The sequence below is a fragment of the Trachymyrmex septentrionalis genome, unplaced genomic scaffold, assembly GCF_001594115.1.
Source record: "Trachymyrmex septentrionalis isolate Tsep2-gDNA-1 unplaced genomic scaffold, Tsep1.0 scaffold21, whole genome shotgun sequence".
Classification (NCBI taxonomy): Eukaryota; Metazoa; Arthropoda; class Insecta; order Hymenoptera; family Formicidae; genus Trachymyrmex; species Trachymyrmex septentrionalis.
Window position 1 is genome coordinate 534,202 of NW_017305288.1, and position 18,451 is coordinate 552,652.

The window sequence follows — 18,451 nt, forward strand, 5'->3', positions numbered from 1 at the left end:
ACTGTCTTTAATTACGACAGCTTCGATAATCTCAAATGTCAATACTTTTCGCTTCTTGCCTTTCAAAAGACTCGTAATATATTTCTATTTCTGGCGTTTATCTGCATGCAACATTCGAACATAATAGATCTAGGATAATGGGTTTTTCTATAATAATTTAATTATTTAAACTTTAAGTCTTAAAGCCATAAGAAATTGACCAATCATAGTCAATTATTCTTCTCATATTTTATTGTGATTGGTCAATTTCTTATGGTTTAAGACTTAGAGCTTAGCCTTAATAGGCTTATTGTAGAAAGTCCATAACATTTTAATAATATTATAATAGTATTAATATTAATAAAAAGTTATAAAATATTAACAAGAAAAAATATTTAACAATACAACTCTGTTTGAAGATATTATAAATTTAATCATCTTGATAACAATTTCTTCGTTTCACATCACTTTAAATATTTTTATGAAAGAATATATCAAAAAATAAAGCGGGAACAATGTTTCGAGTATAAATTAAATCTTAACAGATTATATTTAATGTAATTTAAAATAATAATTAAATCATACGTAATGAAAAATAAAAATATAAAAAAAAATAAATTCTCAATGAATGAATACCCCTATATAATTATGTATGACATAGAAATTATGCGGAACAAATATAAAAGAGAGGGCATATAACATAAATAGTCGTAATAATAATAGTTTATAATGAGTGCAGAGAATAATAACATGCTAGAACTACGTACATACTTGCATACACAATTTGCATGAAGATCAAATATCAGATAGATTTGAAATTGTCAACAGTCAATGTAATCCCAAAATAGAGTAACGCGATCGATGAACGTCGCTAATTATGCCAATAATGACAAAACAACATTATTTTCCTTTGGCATATCTTGACAACACGTACGTGTTATACATTAGCTGAACATGAGCAACTTATCGATCGCTCATCGCATATTCAACTGGGTCAGATCGTGCCGTATTTATTGCCAATGTGCACGCATTACGCGAAGTGCACGCTAAGTTAACAAAGGCGACTTATGATGCGATTCGATTTGTCACCGATAATTTCGCTCTTATTTCTACGAATAGAAATAATTAGGTGGCCTATTCACGCAAATCACTTGGGAATATTGTTAATGATTTTGAGGCAGACTGAGTAATTAATCGAAATTAACTACGGTATGTGTAATGTTTTTCAACTAATTTTTACAAGTTGTTGAAAAAAGTACAATATTAAACTCTATTTTAGTTCAATCTATTTTAGCTCTCCATTAAATTGAAGGCAATTTTTAAGAAAAGTTATTTGTTAAGCATATGAAATAATCAAAATTAGGTGATATTGATAAATAATTAAAATTCTGGAAAGGTATATTTTAGAAAAAATGAGATTTGAATTTCGAATCACTGTTTTATCGATATAAGACTTATCACATTTGATTTACGTGTTATCGATAATCGACACATCACTATAATTATATACATCGTATCATATACATTAATACATCAATATTGCATGCGCACATAAATTTTCATAAAGATTTATCGTATCAAATTAGATGTCTAAATCTAATTCTAAGGAGTGATAAAAAAAAATCAATTTCAAAAATTTTTCTGAACATAAATTCCACGCTAATTCTGGAAAAAATGTCCAAATCTATAATATATGCAATAATCCTTTACGAAAATTATTCCGTTTAATCAATAAAACAGACGACTTTACGATCCCTTTAATCATTTAAATTTAGTTTGCGAAAAAAAACTCTTTATTTCTATTTTGTGAATTGTGGGGTAAAACGGGGTAATTTGAACAAATTAATAGAAATTATTTAATGTATAAATAATTGAATAGTGTATTCAATCAAACATACAAAACATACATTATCAGTAGTACATGTTTTGTATATTTAATTGAATAGATTATACATATGCGATCCCAATTTTATATAATTTGAAAATTTCTGTCAATCTACTTCATTTTACTAAATAACTGTAAAACCTAACTACAAAAAATATCAATATTTTACTCAAAGTAGAATTCAAATTCGTCATCAAAATGAGATCAGAATTTTGCGAAATAATCTCTTATATTTTCCTTACACTTCAAAAGTGACACAAATTAAAAAATCTGTTTTCGAATTATATCGAATGATCAAGTTACGTTAAACATTACCTTATCAATCATCAAATGTGAACTAGCTTAACTTCATAAAAAATCTACACAATTAAAAAAAGGATGATTTTTTAAAAATTGTTAAGAAACATTACCCAATTACTCAATCAAAAGTGAATAATTTAATTTTAATTAAATAATCGTCAAAAACGTCACAATTCAAAAAAGTTGTAGAACAAAAATAATAATTTAATTGTTAAAAATATGTTTTTTTGCTGATATTATTTGATTAATCAACTTTCTATCAATTAAAAAAATAATTTTCCTCTTTTCTAAGAGAACTTAATTTTCTAACTTATGTCACTTTTGAAGTAAAGGAACAATTTATAAAAATGTTTATGGTATATTAAGTACATAAATCTACAAATTCCATTGAAATAAGATCAAGACGGAAAAGAAATTTACGTATAAATGACTAGCGATTCCGGGTGAAACATTTTGACCTTGAATATGTAATGTGACATTGATGATATCACGCACTCACCAGATTAATAGTAACGATGAGATCATATTGTTGTCGTTGTCCCTTCTTCTTGTTTTTGCCGGTCTTCACGGAGGCCGCCTTGGGTGTTACTTTCACTTGACCTTTCTGGGCTGACGGCTTCTGGGCCGGTTTCGCTGCGCCCTTAGCACCCGGCGCAACCTTCTGACCAGCTGCTGGCGCTTTCTGACCGGAAGCACCTTTTTGGTTTACATGACCCACGCCATCCGCCGGTTTGTTGCGTGCCTGTAGTTCAAGAGACAAAACCTCTGTTAGGCGTTAAGTAGAATGAATTTTATTAAAGATAATCGAGTGGGACAAATGTAGGACCGAGTATATATGTATGTATAATACATATACGCCAAATTATTGTCGGAGTAAAGCACGATGTCGAAGTTTCCTTTTCTTCAATGTTTAATTTTTCCATTTTTCATGTTTATATTATAAATTTTGCAAGCAAATTAATGAATTGGCAACTGTGAAATTTTCGGTTAAGTTCTTTCCTTTAGAATTTTGAAAATTATAATATACATTGTATATTTATGTAGTTACATGCAACTTATACATATTTTTAAATATTCCTCCCTAAATCACAATTAAATTATCGGGATAATATGAATATTATATATCCCCGATATATGAATTTAATGTTATAGTTAATATTATTATGATTAATGTCATTTCAGTTTACCTATAATTATCGCATTAACTCACTGTGTCGAAATCGATTCAATATATTTACGAGAATTATTTACACGTTAGTCCATTTATACGTTGTGGGTAAAAATCTTTATGTTGTCCGAAAAATGAGAATAAATTCTGCGAATATACTCGTATGTATAAAATAGCAAATCTATAAAACAGGAAGTACGTTGACTTTTTTGTCAACAACTCGAGATGAAAGACGTTTAAATCAGGATCGAATTGTTACAACTCTTTAGACGACCTAAAAATAGTCTTTTTAATTAATAATTATCTGAATGAAGAGACTGGATGCTTCGCGTGGGCGAGAATGCCAACGAGATAATTATAGATCTCACTGTCTAATGTGATCTTGACAGAGTCTACATACAGACAGAGTTTCCTATGTACACAATTTATAAAAATACAATAATTCAAGATTTTTCAAGCGTACAACAATGCTGCGGAATTTCTATTTTCGTGAGACAGTCCTCAGTACTTACAGTCATTTGTCGATTATCCGCAGACAGCTTCTAATTTCAAATATTTTCAATATATCAGAGAACATAAATTCATGCTTTAAAAATCTTTTGTACTAAATATTAGTTTTACAATTTTTAATCGAATATCACAAGTATATTGAAATATTGAAATAAATACTTAATTTATTATCAAAGTGAAAATGTCTATTCTAAAAAAAAAAGCATCTGAATCGTAAATTAATTCTAAATTTACGTGACTATTCTAAATGTCTATAACATAATGTAAATATAAAATGTAATGTAAGTAACTACATAATATCACAATGAATCGAATTATGTATACACGACTAATAATAGCATTCCTTATGAATAAAACAGTGATCTAATGCACTAATGTAGCGATTATGAAGCAACGTATATTCCTGAGAAAGCAGAACATCTTTAAAAATAAACTAAAATAAATTAACGTGCGAAATGTTACATCCCAATGTAAGGTAATTTGTGCGAAGTTCTCCGTAATTTTATTAAGATCATCTTAATTGACCTTCAGAGCGAGATTCTACATCTTGTTAATAAGCGAAGTCCCGAGCCAAGATAAGATTTATATTTAACTTTCTTTATACTTGAGTTTATTTTAACTTTCCAATCTCCTCAGAGTCATATTTTTCTCGAAATACTTCCAAAATATTTTTCAAATACTTAGCACTCGTATTAATAAATTTTATCTTATATTTTTAATTACTCGTTAAAAAAGGGGAGTTCATCTATATATCTTATCAATGTATTACAATACTATATTACAAAGTATTACAGCAATTACTGTATGCTATATTCTTCAGTAATCAAACATCTCAACACGTGTTGACACAGAACACAGAATATCGCTACAGAGCTCTCCTTCATCCTCTCACTCCGGTAACAACCAGGTAATAACCAGAGTCGCGGTTGTCGCGAGATATTCGTACGAAAACATGGAAAACAGTCGGCACATCGATCGGACCGAGCATACGTTGAGTGTGATCGTTCGTTGCGCATGCGACGCCACGAACGGATCGATCGCGCGGTTGTATATCAAAAGTGTATTAAAACAAATGTATTGTTTCATATGACAGCCACATGTTTATCCCCGTACGCAGTCTTATTAAGAGATCCACAAGTATCGAGGGATACAGTTAACGTAAATCGCGCTAAGCGATTGCGGGACTCGCGTGTACGACCGCTACGAGACGGCCCGTGCAGAGCTGCTTGTGTTCGCTTACGTAGTAATTTTCATTGTAACGCTTTTCTTGTCTTTCCGCCCATCTTTATCAAGGCGCAAGCGCATTTCGGAAAATTAAATTGCAACTCGGTCAGGTTTGGAAGTATCAATACACGACCTTGCGCGACTCCGGTATGTCTTATGAGTTTCCATTCTGGCGAAACGAATGCGTTTGTTGGATCTAGGATTTCTTGTGAAAATTAAGATATGTTGGGAATGTTTCACTTTAATCATTATTCATTAGTCAGTGGCTTCTAAAATTTTCAAATATGGACATTTTTATAACTGTCAGTATAAGCAGATAAATTAGTGACAATTGCAGTATCTCGAGAAATTTTGTGATAAATTTTGTCTCTACCAAGACATACCTATATAGCTTTTTGACAACGTCCATGTCACGTTGAAGCTTCCAATTCCGATAATATACATATATATATATGTACAATATATATATATAAAAGAAGATAATATATAATATAGATATCAATGGAAGTTACATCATTGTATGTTTTAATTGTATATACGGAAAAAAAGATTTATTAATACAGCTAAGGTAAATTTCTACGAAAATCAATCTAATATATACATCAAAATTTGTAACAAAGCATGCTAGCTAAAGGGTGCGTATTTTTGTTACTGTAATCAAGAAAAACTTGATTACATTAGCAATTTTCATTTTTCATCAAAGAATTAGATAAATTAGCATACTGATAATTGCTTATAGATATAACTTCTTTGTTAAACTATCAAATCTTTTTAGTTATAAACTTGCACCAGCAAGCTATAGCTTTGCTGAACCATCCAATCTATTCCGTACATGTATTTCTCACATTCTTTAAATGTTTCTTAAAATATGCCATCGTCGTATCGCTCAGATTATGTGATTAATCCGGAAATTGTTATCCGCATTTTAAAAAATAACGGTGTTTATATAATTCTCACTATTATATTAATATTAACATCAACGGTAAGAATTATATAGACACCGCATTGATATTAAATTTATATCAATTTTTTAGAGTGTGAGATATTTTTACATCCCAGGGATGAAAACATGTAAATTATTGTAAAATATCGAATAGATATTGTGAATTTAACATATTTTTTCTTTTTTAAATATTCTTCACGAATTTAAATGTACGATTTTATTGAAAATTCACAATAAAACGGTGTTACATTAATATAATTAAAATCTTCATTTTTTTTTAAGAAATATTGTTATATAATAATAAGCTACTTAAACGTGCTTATTCTGTTTAATATTTATCTGGTTACTACTTATTTTTTTCAAAAAATTGTGATTAAATCCATATCCATAATGTTCTCAAATATTAATAAATCGTAAAACAATCAATAATATGTTGTTAATTTATGATAGATGATTTTAATTGGGGTGTAAATGTAAAAACACATTAGGTGATCATTTACATAAAAAAATAATCATGTGACTATACTCCCAAGTATCTATTATTATTTCAGCATTATTTGTAATTATATCGCCTCGACTCTCTATCGCGTTTGCGTTAGATATATAATTCATATACAGTATCAACGTTAACAATTTCAAAAGCAGAGCTAAGAGCAGACAAGTGTTTTAAATATTTATTAATTTGAATCTTCTTTCGTTACGAAAGAAATTGCACCCTTCGTAATTCCCGTACAATCACACAATGTCCTCGGCCTATATAGTACAATTCTTTTCTTAATCGAAAACGCCAAGAAGTCCAATATACTTGTTACGACTTGCGTCAAGTGGCAGTCGACTCACTGGGGGTTTAAGACCACTCAGTGTCTTTTTCGTATCCGTTGCCGTGTTGTTTGCAAAGTTCGTTTTTCGCTATTGCAGAGGCGAGCTAGCCGTAGATAGTCTCGCTCCCGGGGAGGGAAATTAATAACGATCGCTAATGGTGCTTACGAAAGTTTGCTGGTGGTGCGGGGTGTAGAGGCGGATGACTTACTTTCATCCGGTCGATTAGATCGGATGGCGCGTGCATCGTGTCCATTTATCGTTCGTACGCCAGCGCACAGTGTGTCATAGTAACACAGTTACGTATGTACGTTGAGTAGCGACCGCGGAAATGTGGATTTAGGTCGCTAACTGCGGGTGTTTTACATTACGGAATAGTGCGACTAAAGGGTTGATTAGCCTTTAGGGACTATCGATTTTATGAGTCCCAAATGGAATTTTGATAGTCGTTACTTATCGTCGTTACTTATCGTCAATTTACGTAGATATGTATAGTATATGTACATCGTCCCGCGATGTTTGTTAACCGAAAACAGAAAACTACATGAAATGCCAGAGACATAGTGTTGAATAAATTGAGAGAGAGAGAGAGAGTGAGTAAACTTCGCACAATAATGAAAATTTGATAGTCATTATTTAATCGTCAATTTACATATATACGTACGTAATCCCGTGACGTATATAGATCGGAAACAGAAAGCGATATTAAATACTAGAAACGTAGCGTTGAATAAGTCGAGAGAATAAACCACGTAGAATAATATATTAAAATATGCTAAATGCATTGCATAAAAAATAAAAAAGAATAATTAATAACGCTGGAAGCTTAATAGTAAAAAAGTTATTAAAGTAATAAACTTCATTTGCATATTACAGAGAAAATATGAAAGAGTATAAAGCGTAAGACTATTATTTCTAATCTCTTGGTCACGTTTTGCATGTTCAATTTGCATATATTGATAAATTTCTGTTGACGTCAAATTATCAATTTTATAATTAATTTGCCTTTAAACTTTTACACTTTGACGCATTTTAGGTCAAAGCGATCATTTACTCGAGGTAGGTATTATTATTAATGCATCGATAGAAGCATCGCCTGTGATATGTTGATAAAAAAATTAGTTTTGATTTTCATCAAATTGCATTACTAACGCTTTGCGTATTAATAATCTCTTTGTACATAATTGGATAAACGGATTTTTAAATATCGATCTAAACATCAATGTCTTCAGAACGTTGCAGAATTTGTCGAAACAGATTGACGAGACAAAAAGTTTTTAATGACTACTTATAAAACCATTTATCATCGGGCTTGTTTCCGTCATCTTGATATCAATACTGTTCAATCAGATAAAATCTCGAGTGCACTTGTGTGCAAATCAACAAGCTCTGTAGCATTGTTGCAAGCTTGAAAAACGAGTCTCTCAAACTTTTTTTCAAGCCACGAGACGCGCCGCAGCTAATCTTTTTCTAAAGGAAAACAAGAGTCATAAGTGAACTCGCGTGCCGCACGTTGTAAAGCTTTATCTAGATTGCCTTCTTAGATAACGTTATGCACGCCATTTTTTTCTTTCTGCAATACAGCTAGCTTTGTCTCTCTTCGTTACTATTACTTTCTTCTTTAAAAAGATGACAATATACCTGCAGAAACGGATGCGAAAAGTATTCTTAATAGAAATCTTAATAGAAAAATAGTATTACGAAATATGCATGGTCCACTTTGTATCGTAGCTGAATGCATCTTCTTACATTATCAACAGATATTATATGCCATAGTATTACGAAAATATGCGATATTTCTGAAGAATGTGAGAGCGTACATAGTATTTTATTGATATGTATATAATACGACTTCTTATATCTTTTTATGTGAAGAATGTTTTCTATTGTAAAATCATCTGATTATTATCTGATTACAAGTGTTACGATTCATTGAATATAATAGATATAGATAAAAGAAAAAGATATTGTGGGAATAAATTTTCATAATTCAATTATGAACGGATTAAATGCTAACGCGATTTGTTAGTGACCTGGTTACTAGTTTCATGCATGACAGTTTTGATGCGACCTTTTGTTATGTTAGTCATTTGTTCATATAGATTTCATTTCTTAATTTTATTATTTATTTTGTGTTTTTGTGTTTTAATATTCTGATCTATACAGGGTGTTCCAAAATTCGCGACTCAAAATACTATAGCAAGAAAGTTTGGCTCCTAAACTTTAAGATAAGCAGATAAAAAAGCATGAGTCTAACATTTCTTGATGATTTACAATTACAACATAGCCAAAGTCCATTAAAATCAAAGGAACAGTTTCGACAGTCTCCTTATTAATGAAGTTGAAACTTGCTCGTAGTATGTATAATTAATGTTAAATTGACATATTAAATTTGTATGATTTTTAATTGAGCAACTATAATTTTTGAATTTTTAGCCCACTTAATATTTTATTACATTATTATATTATGATAAAAAGAACAGGCCATTTATTTTAATTAAATAACATTATTCAAAATATTAATATGTTAAACTGTTCGATCTCTGATTGAATTAAACGGAGACGAAAAAGTCCATCAGTAATAAATATTTCTTCTATATTTGCAACACATTATCCAACGAAGATTCTGTCGATTTAATTTTGTCCTTTTTGGCTACGTAATCGCACACACATGCATCGTACGGCATTAAATTTTGTCTCGAATATTTCATCAACTCAAGTTTTGTTCGGAGTGTTTGCGAGCGAGACCCGGAAACCTCTTTCGAAGGATCAATAATTGGGGATGATTGCAGCACCCTTGAAACGCTATACTTTGCGAGATACTGGAGCATCATAAACCAAACAGAAACAACGGTGATTGCCGTTACAAAAGTCGAGTCGCTTTCATCGATTCCATATATGTATTCCCAGTCGTAAAGCTTCCGAATATTCCGTAGCGTACGTTGCGTTTTTCGCGTGCAACTGTCTCGTTTTAATTGCAAATTTTTGAGCAAAGATTTCGACGATAGCAATCCGTTTTTAAATGATAAAAATAAGCTGAAATAAATTACACGAATACGCGTGTGATTGTTACATAACGAAATAAAGAATAGAGTCTTTTTAAATCTCTCTGACTGTGCTCCAAGATATTCGGAAACAAATTTGCACCGAAACTACGAACCTTTGTAGAAATTGCGAAGCCATTGATGGCCTAGATTTTCCAGATTGAATAATGTCTCCTGTGGCAAGATTTACGAGCACGAACCGCGATTTCAGGCCACGGGATGACTAATCGGAGAAGTATCGCAAGAACAAACGATACGTACTCAATTTGTCATACGCAGAAACAATCCTGGAGAAAAGCGTTTGTCCTTGAAGCGTGTCACTGCACTTTCCGTGCAAGGTCTAGAACCGATTGATTAATAATTAAATCAAATAACGCAGCCGCTCCAGCAACGAGCGAGGGCACTGTGATGGTCAAAGGCATCGATCCTCATTCTCGATTCTAAACCATGCCTGACATGAGCACGAGGTAACACTCCTCTTTGCTTTTGTCCCGAGACTGTTCCGTGACGATCTCTCGTTTGTTCTTATAACGAATGCGAACGATTAATCTTTGCTAAGTATTAAGGGTGTGCCAGATTTCGGAATCATTTCAAGCGCTACGAAAACGCATATGCCTTTTAAATTAAATCCCTGCTATAATTGCAATCGTATTTGAGACACCTATCCCCGAAATGAGATTTCAAAGGAGGCTCGATCGTAGTACATTGAACACAATTACTTCAAACAATCTCGGTCCATTTTCAATTTTACATTTATTTTCTTTTAATATGGAACTTATGATATAAAAATGTTGAATCATTACAATAGGTAACGTCGAATTAATAAATTAGACTCTGTGATTACAATAAAGAATATCTTCTATTAAATCTCGCAGTTTAACTTACGATTTCTTTTCTCGGGCTCACTTTTCTTTTTAAAGCAGTCTTTAGAGCCCAAAAGGCGAGAGTCTAAAATGTGCGAGAAGTAGTGATTTAAAAAATTATTCATTTCTGTGCTTTCTTTCGAGATGAACAGTTCTGTTGCATTTATTCAAATTCCTTTATTCATTTTTCCACAATTTAACGGTCTAATAAACACCATTAAATCTTTATTGCAGTAGAGCATTTTGCTTAAATCTCATAATATCAATCCTGATCTCTCTCTCTCTCTCTCTCTCTCTCTCTCTCTCTCTCTCTCTTATTTTATTTTTATAGTTTTTAGAAGTACAGAAGTGAGAGGGGGAGATAATTTATGTTCGGATTCACAAGAAGCATAGTAACGATTTTTCCCGCGTGTTCATTCTTTCGAAAAACAGTCCTTGACCTACGATATTTACGTATTAGACATATATAGAAGCATGCACGCAAAATTTCGCTGTGCGAAATTTTATTTAATGTATCAATCGACATAATCAAGTAGACAATTGCCATTTATTCACAATAATAGAATTAGTTCTACATTGCTCGTATTAAGCTTTCTACGCTTATTACAGCCCGTTTCTTATTTCCGCGTAATGTCGTTTTTCTACTTAATAAATTATCTATCTTTTGCGACTTTACTCTTTGTACTCTAGTAACTCCTGTTTGAGATTACCCCCTTTTCTTTTATAAAGGCTGCTCGTTCAACATTTACAAAACGGGAAATTTGATAATGCTTTATTCTACTCTGAGATCAAAAATAAAAAATTTTTAATGATGGACTGAATATGACGGAGAAACAGAATTTTAAAAAATAATTTGATTATCAATTTGATTATCAATCCTATTATTTAAAAAATTCGATTTTAGACGATTTTTAATTCCGAAGTACTATCAAGTGTTGCTTTATTTAAAGTTTATCAGTGATACTTAAAGATTTATATATATGATACTAATTTTCGAATTGGCTTTTAAATTCTGATTATAAATCCATTAGATTCTCTTTCATGAATGATCCTTTTGATATTTTCAGACTACATTCAAACTCAAATATACCAAGAACTTCCTAAATCGAGTTTCAGTAAAAAATATTGCGTATTTGTGTTGAAAATGGCCTGCTTACTTACATTCTTGTTAACAGTTTGTATTGAATTTTATAACATATTGTTACAAAATTATTGTTGAGTGTTAATTTAACATAATGTAATTATATTAATGATTTTGTATTAAATTGATATTCAACATTTCAAAATGACACAATTTATGAGTAAGTGAATAACATAAAAATAATGTGTTTTAAAACGTAAATTCTAAGATGAATGAATAAAAAATATGAATTAATTTAATATATCATAAATGTTAATTTAAAAAAAAATATGCGTGCAATAGTTTATTTATAAACAGTGTCAATATTACCATTTGTATAACCTTCTAACATATTCATCTTTGTGTGTAAATTAATTTAAAAAATTGAGACCGTTTGAGACGCGCGATTTATGTTAAATTCGATACATTTTTTCCAATAGTGCACAATATAATCATTTTTTTTTTAATTTAAATTTTACAATTCTGAAATCAAAATCAAATTTAGCAACTCTAAACATTTTTAGAAAGCAAAATTTTTCATAAGTTATTTTGTGAAAAAATTCCGGTTCTCAAAGAGTTAAAAATATATTAAAATACATTTAATTTCACAATAATATCGATTATGTATGTATGTATAAAAAGAAAGATACATTGGTCGATATATGGATAAAATAGTACCTATAAGCGCGAATAATGTAGGATAATGCTTTATTCAATATTATTCTTCGTTGTTTTCATTTGGTGAAAACACAACATCTGTAAGCGCCATAACGAGATTGTTTGCACTGTAAAAATAAGCTTACATACACTCAATAACATCATGAGTACTGTAAAGATATTCATGACAAACGCACATTTGAAAGAATATTTGCTTTCACTCTTTCAAAATATACACAAATATTAGTATATAAATATTATAGTTTCACAGATTTATCCTGAAATTTTCTTATCGTTTGTAGTACTTTCAATATGAATATAAAGGTTTTTAATTGCAAATTCGGCACTTTTACGTTGTCAGTTAATCGATCTGTTCCAGTCAAATGCCGATTAAGTTCTCTTCTTCGGTGCGCACTTTTATTTATTTTATCCAAAAAGCAGCGTGTCCGCTCACGAACATTGTAACGCGCTACGAAAAAATCGTGCAGAAAAAATGCTGCATTATTAGAATTACAGCATGCCAAGCGCGCGCGATTAACATTAGCGCAAGGGAAAGCGTTGATCGAGATAAAAGGTGTGAGTAATTCAGAGCGACGAAAGCACGGAAGTATTGTGGTTTTAACGAGGCCGAGTTGCATAAATGCGCTCATTAGCGGGTCGTTCCTCGACATATTCCTGTCTTCGCCCGCGCCGCGACGAGGATACAGTTTCTCGACGCAAGCTCTTTTTTTTCTTCTTCTTTTTTTTTCTCCGCGAGGCATTTCTACTGTAATTGCGGTAGTCCACTATCCCGAGTCTCTCATGATATACTTACTATTCCGTTTTCCACGGAAACTTTGCGGAAAGAGGAAACGAGACGGAGCAAAAGTACGAGACATGTATTTCTACGGGCGGTCGCATTTGTCGTCGACGAAAATCTCGGAAGGAAGTACGTGCCATGCGGTATTGGATTGCGTACTTTACGTTCTCGTCTACTTTTATTCTGAACCGTTCAATTAACCCTCTTGGGAGCTGACGTCAAAATCCGTAACATAGTTTTTAATACTGGGTAAGTGAGATCCGATTAATATATTGTATGTTGATTAAAAGTTACTAATTTATTTCAAGGAATTAAAATGACATAATAACAATATAATGATAAAACAGGCAAATAAATGTCGATTCTTTAAAATATAAACGTATAAAAATTATTAATAGAAGTTAAATATATACAATAATAGAAACAGAGATATCACATTATAATATCATAATAATAATTATAATTATAATTAATATTAATAATTTTGATACGTTTACGTCTGAAAGAATCGACTTTTATTTGTCTGTTTTATCGTTATATTGTTATTAAATTGTAAGAGTCCTTGACTGTTTTATATCATTTGTACTTAAAATAACATAGCTCGTATAAAAAGAACTGAAAGAAACTGTGTCAAATTTAATGTAAATCGCATGTCCCAAACGGTCCACTCAAATTTTTGAATTAATTTAACACAAGATGAATATGTTAAAATTTTATACAAATATTATGTAAGAGAATAAACACAAAAAAGATAATATCAACAGTTTGTAAATAAATCGTGGAAGTATAATTTTTTAAGTAAAATTAACATTTACGATATGTTAAATTAATCCATATCTTTTTTTTTATTCATCTTAGAATTTATGTTTTAAAACACTTTATTTTTGCAGTATTTGCTCACTTATTCATAAATTGTATCATTTTGGAACGTTGAATATCAATTTAACACAAAATCTTCAAATGACAATCTTTAAATGATAATCATATTATCTTAAATTTAACAACACTCGAATATATTAAAAAATTCAATACACACTGTTAACAAGAACGTGAGTGGACCGTTTCCAACACAAATACACAATTTTTTTTTACTGTGATAAATACTTAAATTTGCTTTAATAAGAACAAATTTGCAAATATAAAGAGAATTGAATTATTTGACATTTTTGTATAATTGCTACAATAATTCATGCAAAAATTAAGATTTGATAGCAAATTCAAATATAATAATATATTTTTCATTTTAATTCTACTTCACAGAAGAAGCTAAATTATTTTTATTCATAAAAATCTTTATTAACCAAACAATCACTGTATAGGGAACCCAACAGATCCATCGTCCAGCTTCGGAGGAATAGAAGATCTGTTTTCTATAGTGTACACTTTTGCAATTGAAATAGGTCTATGTTTGATATTTGATGAAAGAAGTTCTAGAAAGAAAGTTGTAGTATAAAGTCTAGTACAGGAATAAAATATAAATCTATAATTGAGCGGGTCCAATAGACCCACGTCAGCTCCGGAGAGTTAAGAATTGTGTCGTCGTTGAAACGACACGGCGTGTGTAATACCAAAATTATACTCCAAACCGATTATGTTATCGGAAGTTTTATCGGAAATACGCCGAGACAGGTATATCAGACGTTCGTATGGAGAGGTAAAATTGCAGAAATCAAAATGTGGAATATGCGCAAGTGATAGTAAAATCCGTCAACGATCTGTCGTGTTTCGAATGTTGTTTATCAACGAACGAGTGTTGCAGCAGGTTGACACTCTGCAAAGGGGATTACCGAAAGCTTGCAGTATATCTCTCGTAACCACGCCGGACAACAATTGTATAAATCGTACGAATCATTTCATTTACCTTATGCATCCAAATAAGCAGGATGTGATAAAAGAATTTCGTGACGATGCCGTCACAATCCGATTTGTATCTGTGATAATGTACCGGGAATCTTCAATTAATGAAACAATCTACAGACCAATGCCGAACGTTTTAGCGAAATGCGCGTGCTCTACGCCTCTACGCATGAGCAATGGTATCTATATGTCTAAAAATGAGTAAGTAAGTAATAAATGAATGACTATATCTAGCTAAATAGCTAGTGACTAATCTCTCAACTAGATCTGGATTATTATCTTGGTATATACCTGGCTTAGGCTTCTAAAGCTACTTGTGCTGGCGCTGCGAGCCTGCAAACACAAGTACAGTATAGGTCACCAATTACCACGCCACTGTAGTTGGAAAAGTATAGATAAAGATATGATATAACACTGACGACACTACGGATACGTTGTATTCGTTGGCGATGCACACAAGTGTAATTTGTATAGAAGGAATAGAAGTAATGTTTCATAAATGTCAGAACGGAACTCGCACTTGATATGCAAATAACGTGTGCTGTAAGGAAAGTCTTTGTATATGTATTGCATGATAAAAATCTATTAAAAGCTAGAAGAATGACAAAGTTCAAATTAATATTTGCAATTGATGTCAGTATTGATGATTCTTTCGAATGACATCGAAATTTCCAAATACTATGGAACAGATGTAGTCGAAAAAGAGTATGAAAAATTAAAAATATACTCTATAGTATGATTTACTCCTTCTATGGAGAGATGAATTTTCAAGATATCCAGGAAAAAGTAGAATTAAATCCGTTCTGATGCTGCTTTATTCAAATCAATATAATAAAATATTTTAATCAATATAATAACTTCTTTCTCTGTTAAATCACACAGTAGAATATTAAAATCTGTTTTTTTTTTACACTTGAATTAGTGTAATGTACACTCTTTGTATTCAAAATAAAATAGATATCTATTTGATATAATTGGCAAAAACGGAAAAAAAGTTCTAGCGTGCAGTTCAATGCAGCAATAACAAACAAACCTATTATACGTATTCAAAAACTTTCCATATCGCTTAAAAAAAGAGTATCATATATCGGGACAGTGGTTTATATTCATTATCATTCACATATCAAAAATATACATATAGCAATTCTGTTGAAAGTTATAACAGCGTAACGTGAAGTAATAGCTGTGATCGCTCACGCTAGTGATTAATAATCTTTCACGAGAGATTATACTTGCATATATAGTATTAATGAAAAATTCAATACAATATTTAAGTTAAAGCACCAAATTGTCAGCACATAAAACAGTTTTATCAATCGATCACCCAGATAGCACAATTGATCTCAATTTAAAAATATTCACCTTCTTAAGGCTTATTGGCGCAATCTGTTCGAAATGAACTAAAAAAAAACTTAAAAATGTATATAAATATATTTATTGTACATTTATATATGTATATGCATATTATTTTTAATAAAAGTAATATTTAATTTGCATAAAAATCAAAGTATAATTTCTTATATAAAATTAAGAAATAGAGAAAGACTACGAAAAGAATACCTTTTGAAAAGTTGATAACATCACTCATTCACGATTGGTAACATAAAAGTGATATCTTTTGGAACTATCAGGAATATTTTTAGAACAAAAACAGGACGAAACGGGAATTCATTTCATAAGTCGAGAATCGAAAAAGAATTCTTTTTCAACTCTCTGTGCTATCTGCGCAGAATATTTTCTTTCTAATAAATGGATTGTTAATCTCGTAAGTTCGCAAACATATTTAATCACAAAGTACAGATTTTGTTTGTTTTTAAATTGCATAAAAACTTTTTATACAAATATAACAAATCTAATGTAATAAATGTCGCTAAAAAATTTTACAATATTTGAAAATTAAACTATAATCATCATTGGTGAAGCATATAATGATAGTAATAATTTTCTGCAGTTTCAAAATGAAAGAACATTTAGATTTGCATCTTTTATAATTAATGCGTTATAATTAATACGCTGTCCGCATGAGAATATAATTACATTTACAAGAAACATTACGCGATCTGCTACCATTTGATACGTTTACTATTGGAAAAGGTTTCTTTAAAGCTTGACTTAATTGATGATCGGCTTCGCTCCCATCTATTGCAAGAAAAAAAGAGACTATCAAATCGGAAAGCTGTCACGTCAGCGAATCGTGACGGGTTTACCGAGCAAAATACGACGCATTGATCGAACCCCGCTTTTATGTTTCGACGGAACTGTTTCCTTTCTGACACACCTGGTCTGACCGTTTACGTCGCGCGTTAAATCGAGACCGACTACTTGTTAACGTGGGACCTACTTTACGTTTTCTTCACAATAATGTCATTTCATCACAAACTCGAACGAGGGAGAATTCGATTGAATACCACAAAATTTACCGCACTTGTTTAATGATTCCCCATCGAAAGAGCTCGTTATTCTTATATTTTTGAATACTAAACCATGAATACACAAATATCAAGGTCATAATAATTTTCGAACTAGCAATCAACTTTGATATGGTTGTTGGTATAGTCCGCTCACTTAAATCTATAATCCTGTTTACTAATCTATCGAATAATTTATTATTCGTTATCGTAGTCCTGGTGATATTGATTTTTAATTTTCAACTGAGTTTTTTTTGCTTCTTATATTATAAGAACTATAGTGATTAACGATTAATACACTATAGTGATTAGCAATTAGTTTATATGTGTAATAACAACTAACGAATTGTGTATTAATTAATAAAAATATTAATTGTTATATGTAAATTTAAGTAAATATTCAAATATAAAATAAAAATAATATTACTGTTCTACTCTTTTTATAGTTTTAATTCTTTTAAATTCTTCCTCTTCTGCTTATCGTTTTCCATATTTATCTAAGTAATCCATTATTTATCTAAGTAATCTAAGCAATAAATTGAAATATTCAGTCAGTTAATGTATTTTATAATGATATTCACATATATTTACTTAAATAATATTAATATATATCATGTTTTCATAGCATTATAAAATGAGTAATAATTTTATCTGCGTAAAGTATTTGAAGAAAAGTGAGAAAATATTTCTCAGATTTTTAGAGATATTTGTAAAACTCGCTGTATAATCATTAGATATTTATCACTTTTTACTCCGAAATTACTCTGTTCGTGAAATACCTCTTTATACGTATATATGAGCGTTTATTCGCGTAAATTGATAATAGCAATCACAGACATGTATGTATTTTCAAGATTAAATATTAATAGTCCCAG

General features: G+C 30.7%; 1 protein-coding gene across 3 annotated transcripts in view; it reads right to left on the reverse strand.

Annotated features, from left to right (window-relative positions):
- The window catches only part of LOC108747987 (neo-calmodulin-like), a 52,229-nt gene that overhangs the window by 6,232 nt on the left and 27,546 nt on the right, over positions 1-18,451 (reverse strand). For 2 of the 3 annotated variants that reach the window (XM_018485926.1, XM_018485925.1), the window contains exon 2: positions 2,664-2,906. In XM_018485926.1, coding sequence (XP_018341428.1) covers positions 2,664-2,906 — 243 coding nt within the window. Of the gene's footprint in view, positions 1-2,663; positions 2,907-15,459; positions 15,502-18,451 lie in introns of all 3 variants that reach the window. The other variant, XM_018485924.1, reaches the window with a different exon arrangement.